Source organism: Lagopus muta, chromosome 25 (genome assembly GCF_023343835.1).
Source record: "Lagopus muta isolate bLagMut1 chromosome 25, bLagMut1 primary, whole genome shotgun sequence".
Lineage (NCBI taxonomy): Eukaryota > Metazoa > Chordata > Aves > Galliformes > Phasianidae > Lagopus > Lagopus muta.
Genome location: NC_064457.1, coordinates 833,623 through 841,675, shown reverse-complemented (window position 1 = coordinate 841,675; position 8,053 = coordinate 833,623). Strand labels below are relative to the sequence as shown.

Genomic DNA, 8,053 nt, shown 5'->3' with positions numbered 1-8,053 from the left:
CCCGCCGTGGGGCAGCCCCATAATATGTGTGGGTGTGCAGGGGGAGCGTGCCCTGCGTGTGGCCTCAGGGTGCGGGGTTTGTGCGGGGGGGGGGGGGGGGCAGGGTCTGCGGGGGGCTCTGTGTGTGCGTGTGTGCGTGCAGCACGGCCCTGCAGGGGGTGCGTGTGCTGCTATAGGAACAGCCATGTAGGTGCAGGTACATACGTGTATCTGTGTGTGTGTGTGTGTGTGTGTGTGCACGGCAGGGCTGCAGCCCCCCCCCCATGTGTGTGTGAGCCCAGTGTGTGCGAGTGCACAGTGGGGCTGCAGAGGCTTCCTGCAGGGGTGTGCATGAATGAGCAAATGTGTGCATGGTGTGTGTGCATGTACACCTGTGTGTGTGCTCACATGTGTGTGTGTGTGCATGGAGAGGTGTGTGTGTGTGTGCATGTACATCTGTGTGTGTGCTCACATGTATGTGTGTGTGCTCACGTGTGTGTGTGTACATGGACAGGGTGTGTGTGTGTGCATGGAGAAGTGTGTGTGCATGCACACAGCAGGCTGCAGGCTCTGCAGGGAGACGTGCAGGTGTGAGCAAGGGTGCCAGTGGATGTGCAGTGTGCACATGCTAGTGCATGTGTGTGCGTGTGCAAGCAGCAGGGCTGCAGTTCCTCACTGCAGGGGTGTGTGTGCAGTGTGTGTGCAGCACACAGTGAGGCTGCAGTCTCTCCCTGCACTGTGTGTGTGTGGAGAGCAGTGTGTGCACGTGTGTGCAATGTATGTGTGTGTGTGTACACACAGCAGCAGTGCAGGACCCTGCAATTGTGTGCATGGGATGCGTGTGCATGCGTGTGCGTTCTGGGGCTGCAGTCTCGCAGCGTGTGCACGTGCTTGCACGTGGAAGCCAGAGGCTGCAGCCGCTGCCAGCAGAGCTGTGTTTACATCTGTGTTGATATCTGTGTGTGCATGCGTGCACACGTGCCCTGGGGCCTCATTCTGTGCAGCAGCGTGCACACGCAATGTGTGTGTGTGCAATGCGTGCCCGCCGTGCAAACACCATGGGCTGCAGACCCTGCAGGTGTGTCTGCGTGTGCGTGCAGCTGTTTGCACGCGTGTCTGGGGGGCTGCGGTCCCCTCGGAGTTGTGCACACGGATGCACGCGCAATACACTCACGCAGGCAACACGCAGCGCACACTTGTGCAACGCACAGCCGTGTAATCGGGAGGCTGCGGGAGTCGCCGTGCGGGCAGCGGGGCGGAGTGCGGGCGGAGGGGCCGCAACGGAGGGGGTTGGGGGGGGGGGGTCCCTGTGCGGTGCGGGCGGCGCCGCCGCACTCGGGCGCCCCCTAGCGGCCGCGTCGGGGCGGTGCGGGGGCAGTGCGGGCGGCGGGGCGGGACCCCCCCCCCTCCCACCTCCCACCCCGCACCGCCGCGCACGCGCCCCGCGCCCGGTTTGAAGGTACCCGGGGGGCGGCACTGAGAGCGGCCCGGCCCTGGGGGGGGGGGGGGGGTTGTGTGATGGGGGGCAGAGCCGTGAGGATACGCTGCGAGGGGTGGGGGGGGGCTGCGGGGAGAGCCGAGAGGTACTGCGGGGAGAGGCTGAGGGGGGGGGTCGACGCCGTCAGGGGAGGAGAACCCGGGGGGAAGCACGAGGAAAGGGCCGCGAGGAGCGGCGGAGGGGCACCGTGCGGGGGGGTCACCGCCGTCGGGCCGCGAGGAAGGGCGCTGAGCGATCCGGGGCGCCCATCCCCACCTTCCCCCCCCCAGACCCGCGCCGCGGGGTATGAGCGCGGGGCGGCCCCGGTTCCCCTCGGGCCCCCGCGGCCGCGCGCTGCCGTTGTGCCGGCGGAGCCGCGCCATGGCGGCGGGCGGTAGCGGAGCGGCGGCGGCGGCGCGGGGCGGCGGCGGAGGGCCGTGAGGATGCGCTCCACCACCGCCTTCCGGGCGGGCGGCGGCGAAAGGACGGGACCGGCGGGGGGAGCGGGGCCCGGGGGAGCGGCGGGAGGAAGAGGAGGAGGAGGAGGAGGAAGAGGGGGAGGGAGGAGGAGGGCCGCCCGCCGCCCCGCAGGCCCAAGGAGCCGCCGCTGGGGGCACACAAGGGCCGGGGCGGGAGGCGGCGGGGCGCCGGGGGGGGGCTCCCGGGCCGCCGGCCGAGAGCTGGGCCGGGCCGGTGCCGCTGGCCGGCGGCAAGCAGGCGGGCGCGGGGGATGCCAGCGGACGGCCGCGGGTACCAGGCGGTGCTGCCCGGGCGCGGCGCGGCTCCCGCGGCCGCCAAGGAGAGCGCAGGAGCGGGGGAGCGCCGAGTCGGGCCCTCCGCCGCCGCCGCCGCCTCCCGCCGAGGCCAAGTGGAGGAGCGCGGCGCGGAGGAGCGGGATGGGCGCCGGCGGCGGCTCCCCCGGGCAGGCGGCATGTCTGCGGCAGATCCTGCTGCTGCAGCTGGACCTCATCGAGCAGCAGCAGCAGCAGCTGCAGGCCAAGGAGAAGGAGATCGAGGAGCTCAAGGCCGAGCGCGACACGGTACGGCGGGGAGCTGGGGGGGGGGGGGGGGATGCGGGGTTGCCGCGGCACACGAAGGGTTAAACCCCCCGGGTTATTGCCCCCCCCCAGGTAAGTCGTCCCCATGTGGCACCCAAGGGGTTAATTCCCCCCCACGGCACCCAGAGGGTTAAACCTCCCCCGTCCCCCCCCCCCCCCCCCGTACTTCATGCCCCACCCCCAAGCGTTAACGCTCCCCCAGGGACTTCATGCCCCCCCCACTACGGGGGTTCCCCTCCCCCAGTTTCCTCCGGCCGTGCAGTGCCCCCCCCCCCGGGATAAAACCCCGGGCATTTCCCCCTCCGGTTCCCCCCCCATTACAGCACACGGGGTTAATGCCCCCCCACGTTGGGATCTCTTCCCCCCCCCCCCCCCCCCCCCAATGGGGTTGATTTCCCCCCCGGAGGGGTTGCCGCCCCCCACCTTTTAACACCCTCGCCCCAGACAAAGGCGGGTCGGTTCGCCCCCGGGCCTGGGGGGGGTGTGAGAGCCCGGGGTTACCGGCGGGGGCACAAAGGGTGGGGGCGGGGCGGGACGGCGGGGGTTAACGGGCCGCGCCCGTCGCCATGGCAGCGTGGGGGGGGGGGAGGAAGGGGGGCCTTAAAGAGCCCGCGATGCCTCCCGGCCCCGCCGCCCGGGGGTTCACTTAAAGGGGCCGCGTCAGCCGCGGGGTGGGGGGGGTGGGGGGGCTGCGGAGCTCTGCTCCTCCCCCCCCGCGGCTGCCGCAGCCGCACAGAGCTCACGGCGAAGGCCGGGCTGGTGCTGCCGCATGGCCCCCCCCCCCCCGCTGCAGGGCCGGCACCAACCGCGGTGTGTGTGTCCCACCCCGGTGCCGTGCATGCCCTATCTGCATTGCTTCCCCCCCCTCCCCCCCGTGTGCGTTGCCCCACAGATATGGTGCCCCCCCGAGGTGGCTGTGTTTGCAGGGCTGTGCATTTAGGAGGCACCCTGTGTTACCACTGACCCATGTGCTGCTGCCTGCCGTGGGGCTGCGGGGCTCCCCGTCCCTGTTCTGTGGTGCTCTGTGCTTCCCTCCCAGTCCCAACCCTCATCTGTATGGTCTGCAGCAGCCTAAAAATAACACCCCCCAACCCCCCCGCAGCTCTTTCCCCGGGGGGGGCTCTGCAACAAAACACATCTCAGGGTGTCCCGGGGTGTTTGCCTGCGCTGCAGAGCCCTCCGAGCTGCCGATCCTCTGCGCCCAGCAGGGCTGTGAATGCAGCTTTCTAATAAAGACCGCATCTAATTATGAGCTGCGTCCTCGAGCCCTCAGAGCGCTCGGAGGGGATGCGGCAGAGTTGGAGCGACTGCCATCGCTGCTCGTCACGTGCCAGGTTTGTGAGCCGATGCCCTGCTGCAGTGGGGATGGGCAGCACTGCTGGGCAGCGAGGGGCCATCTTGTGCTGCTGGGGCATCTCAGGTCGTGCATCTGCACACCTGCTGTGCCCGGCTTCCCCATCATTAGCATTACGGGGCTGCATTGCCTGCAGCACGCAGACATCATCGCCCTGCCGTGACTGGGCGCAGTCTCTGCTCTCAGCCTCCCCTCTCCAGCTCAGGAGAGCGAGCATGAGTTAATGATGGCACTCACTGCGCGTAGCAAAACCTGCAGCGTCCCACAGCCCGCTGACCTTGGGGTGCGGGCGCAGCGCCAGGGGTCGGGTGCCACCTAGGGGCTCCTCCTGTGCTTTGGAAGCTCTCCATTGCCCGAGTTGTAAGGTAAAAGCCAGGACAGGCACAGTTTGCTATGGTCAGGAAATAGGAAGGCACTGACTGTGGTCCTCCATGTCCTGCGATGGCTGAGCCCTTCTGCAGGCACGCTGTGGGTGCTGCAGGGTGGCTCTCACTGGAGGTATTCCCCTGCTCGCCCATCAGCATGCGTCTGAGCCGTGCTGTTTCTGTGTTCCAGCTCCTTGCGCGCATTGAGCGCATGGAAAGAAGAGTGCAGCTGGTGAAGAAGGACACCGAGAGAGAAAAACACAGGATTTTCCAGGGCTTCGAGGTGGATGAGAAGGCTGAAGCAGAGGCGTGTGAGAAACTGCCGCTGGAATGCCCGCAGGAACTGCTGGAGCCCTCGCAAACCCTGCAGCCCAAGCACTTCCCCTACGGCCGGAATGGGAAGGGGCATAAAAGGTAGAGGGTGCTGCGGGGCCGCGGGTGGGGTGCGTGGGGAAGTGTGGGGCTCAGCCAGCTGGCTGTGGGTTTCCCTTTCTCCTGCCTCTGCTCCAGCCAGGCTCGGTCTCACTGTGTTTTCCCGTTCTGTTTGCGGTCCTGCTTTTGATTAAAACCCCAGAGATGTGTGTTTGTGGTGCCTGGCGCCCACACGCCTCTCCTGCGTGTGCAAGTGCTCTTAAAAAGCAGCAGCGATGCACCTGAGAGGGAAAAGTCTTGAAGCTGTCAGTGGAGCAGCGGCGTGCAGGGCTGGCAGCTGTGGGTGCTGCAGCTCAGCAGTCCTCTCTCTTGCAGGAAGCCGGCGTTTGGGAGCGCAGAGAGGAAAACGCCCGTTAAGAAATTGGTGTCTGAGTTCTCAAAGGTGAAGGGTAAAACTCTGAAGCACTCTCCGGTGAAAGAGGAGTCGAGTGGTTCTTTGTCTGAAACTGTTTGCAAACGAGAACTGCGGAGCCAAGAGACTCCAGAAAAAAACAGGTCGCTGCTGGAGACCCCGCTCAGACCCTCCGCCCCACTGAAGGGCCCCAGCAGCCACCCCAAGGAAAAGGGCTTCTTCAGCGAGATAGACGATCTGCCCTACCTTTCCACCACGGAAATGTACTTGTGTCGCTGGCATCAGCCCCCCCCATCACCGTTGCCGTTACGAGAGCCCTCCCCAAAGAAGGAGGAGACTGTAGCAAGTAAGCGATGGAGAGCCTGCAGAAGGTGTGCAGGCAGGGCTGGCAGCTGATGGAGCGTTGCCTGCCTTGGGAGCCCTGTGCCCTTCCCCAGAGCTGGCACAGAGCAGCGTCCCGGATGCAGTGGAGATAAGGAGCAGATTGTCTGCGCTGCCCGAGCGCTCCAGGCCCTCTCTGGCTCGTGCTGCCTGTGCTGGGCAGCAGGGCAGGGGGCTCTGGGTCCCGCTCTGCACGTGTCAAACCAGCCTGGTTTCCAGCACAGCCTGTGTGCCTGTTTGAGCAAAATGTGAAGCAACTTCCTGCCTGTGGTTGGGAAATGTGTTTCTGGGTTGGTGCAGTGCAGTGTGATGTATTTGTTCCTCGCCAGAGCGCCTGGGCAGAATCCCTGCCTCCTGCTGGGCCCTGTTCTGGGTGTTTTCCTCCTAGCCCCACAGTGCAGCCTGACTTGGGGAAGGAAAAGCCCTGAGCTCTGTGAGGTGCCCAGCACACAGTGGGAACGGGGAGCTGCCAGGTTTGCTGCATTGCCAGCTGCCTGCAAACACTGGATAGCAAAATGTTGTGAGTGAGGAGGAGGCCTCTGCATTCCATCCCAGTGCCTCAGGTCTGCTGCAAGAGGCAGGGCAGCTTCCAGCCCTCCCCGTGCTGCCAATCCAGAGCAGCCTGGCTGGAGCCTCCTGGACCTTGGGACTGGTGGCGTAGAGTGAGCTTGCAGTGCCTCTGTGCTGGGTTAACATCTGAACCTTCCCCTTGCAGTTCCATCTTGGAGGGACCATGTTGTGGAGCCCCTGCGAGACCCCAACCCCTCAGACATCCTGGAGGTACGTGCGAGTCACGGCTGGCCCTGTGTGTGTGGCTGAGGTTGCAGCAGCCTTCTTGTCACCATCAGAACCGATGGTTGAAGGCACCTGCAGCGGGTGAGGGGGACAAATCAGTGCAGGGGGGAGCACCCATCTCCCTTTCTCTTTATGCAGAACCTCGATGACAGCGTGTTTTCCAAACGGCATGCAAAACTGGAGTTGGATGAAAAACGAAGGAAAAGGTAGGAATAAATGCAGTGCTGCAAACGTAGCCCCCGCTGGCCTGCGTGGCTGCTGGCACCCAGCTGCAGCTCCTCACTGCCTACGGGTCGCTGTTTTCCAGATGGGACATCCAAAGGATCAGGGAACAAAGAATTTTACAGCGACTGCAGCTCAGAATGTATAAAAGGAAAGGAATTCAGGAGTCGGAGCCTGAAGTTACCTCATTTTTCCCTGAGCCGGATGATGGTGAGTGCCTGGCAGTGCAGGGAAGGCTGCCCGCCCTCTGCAGCTCTGTGACGCCGTTTCTCTCCCACAGTGGAAAGCTTGCTGATCACCCCCTACCTGCCTGTCGTTGCCTTTGGCCGCCCCTTACCCAAACTGACCCCACAGTGAGTACAGAGGGGCACTGGAGATGGGGCGTCGCGGATGGGGATGGTGATGTGGGGTGCTGAGTGCTGGTTCTGCTTGCAGGAACTTCGAGCTGCCCTGGCTGGATGAGCGCAGCCGCTGCCGGCTGGAGGTGCAGAAGAAGCAGACCCCCCACCGGACCTGCAGGAAGTAGCAGCGCAGCGGAGCCGGGAGCTCTGTACGTTGCTGAGTCCTTGCCCTCTTTGTTCGTGTTCAGGGATGGTTTTGTTCCCTCCATGCCCTGGTTTTGTTCTCTCGTTTTCTTTTCAACACGTTTCAGACTCGTCCCCGCCGCCTGTGCTTTGAGCTGGGGTTTGTCTCCCATTTGTGTTCCTCCCTCCTCGGCAGCCCTGCGTGCAGCAGTGGGGTGGGAGCCTCCTGTGGGCCCCAGCGGGTCTCGGTATCCGTGGCAGGCATGGACCGGGCCCAGCCTGTGCTCCCTGGGGAAGGGCTGCGGCAGCGCTGGCCCTGCTCTGGTGTTGGGTCAGGAAACAGCGCTGAGCAGCTGCCCGAGGCTGAAGCTTCCGTCAGCCACCGCCTTTGTGTTGTTCCTGTTGAGTGGCTGTAACGTGGTGGGAGGAGAGTTTTAAAAGGAAACGAAAACAAACTTTTTTTTTTTTTCCTTTTTTTTTTTTTTTTCTTCCCTCTCGTGTGTGAAATAGAAATCCTCAACGCACAACGTTGGTTCTTTTTTAATTTAAGCCTTCTGAGGGCGGCAGCGTGGCAGCGACCCGACCCCCCTCACACTGTGCCAGGAGGAGCCCCGTTCTGTGCCAGGCTGTTCCTACGGGCGCAGTGCTGGAGGGCGCTGCTCGCCGCTCCCCGCGGCTGAGCGGCAGGAAATGGGGAACAAACGTTAATTAAACGCATCGCCCCGCCCTGCCGTGCGCGTGCGGCCTGAGCCCGGCCCGGAGCCCGCCCCGTGTGCCTGGGTCGCTGTGTAAATACCCCCGGTGCTGACTCAATGCAGACGTTTTATTTGTTTGTTTGTTCTGTTTTTGGTTGTTTTTTTTTTCCTTTTTTTTTTTTTTTTTTTTTTTCAATAAAAGCGGAAAAACAACGGCTGCGTGTCGCTGCCTTCCTTTCCCCCCCCGTGACCTCTGGCCTCTGCGCCGTCTCGCGCGTGACGTCACTTCCGCCTCCGGGCCGTGCCCTCGGCGCGCGCCCGCCCCCTGCCGGGGAGCGGGAACAGCCGCGGGGATCGATGGGAGGGCGCGCCGCGTGACGTCACAGCGCGCGAGGGCCGCCGGGAGCCGTAGTCCGTTC

At 64.4% G+C, this 8,053-nt stretch overlaps 1 protein-coding gene across 3 annotated transcripts; it reads left to right on the top strand.

Annotated features, from left to right (window-relative positions):
* The first annotated feature begins 2,129 nt into the window (after positions 1–2,129).
* Positions 2,130–7,810, top strand: MSL1 (MSL complex subunit 1). Of its 3 annotated transcripts, none has more exons than XM_048926572.1 (9): positions 2,130–2,496; positions 4,424–4,647; positions 4,981–5,363; positions 6,114–6,178; positions 6,332–6,399; positions 6,501–6,625; positions 6,696–6,768; positions 6,851–6,965; positions 7,450–7,810. In XM_048926572.1, exons 1-8 carry the CDS (start codon positions 2,353–2,355, stop codon positions 6,939–6,941), a joined length of 1,173 nt encoding a protein of 390 aa, XP_048782529.1. In that variant the 5' UTR covers positions 2,130–2,352; the 3' UTR covers positions 6,942–6,965; positions 7,450–7,810. The 3 variants fall into 3 exon arrangements, with proteins under 3 accessions (XP_048782529.1, XP_048782528.1, XP_048782527.1); XM_048926571.1 differs by lacking the exon at positions 7,450–7,810 and adding an exon at positions 7,068–7,424; XM_048926570.1 differs by lacking the exon at positions 7,450–7,810 and having other exon boundaries at positions 6,851–7,080.
* Positions 7,811–8,053: the final 243 nt, after the last annotated feature.

Coding starts and splice junctions, on each gene's coding strand:
- MSL1 (XM_048926572.1), top strand. CDS start 2,353: ATGGGCGCCGGCGGCGGCTCCCCCGGGCAGGCGGCATGTCTGCGGCAG. Junction 2,497..4,423: donor TCAAGGCCGAGCGCGACACG/GTACGGCGGGGA, acceptor TCTGTGTTCCAG/CTCCTTGCGCGCATTGAGCG. Junction 5,364..6,113: donor GAAGGAGGAGACTGTAGCAA/GTAAGCGATGGA, acceptor TTCCCCTTGCAG/TTCCATCTTGGAGGGACCAT.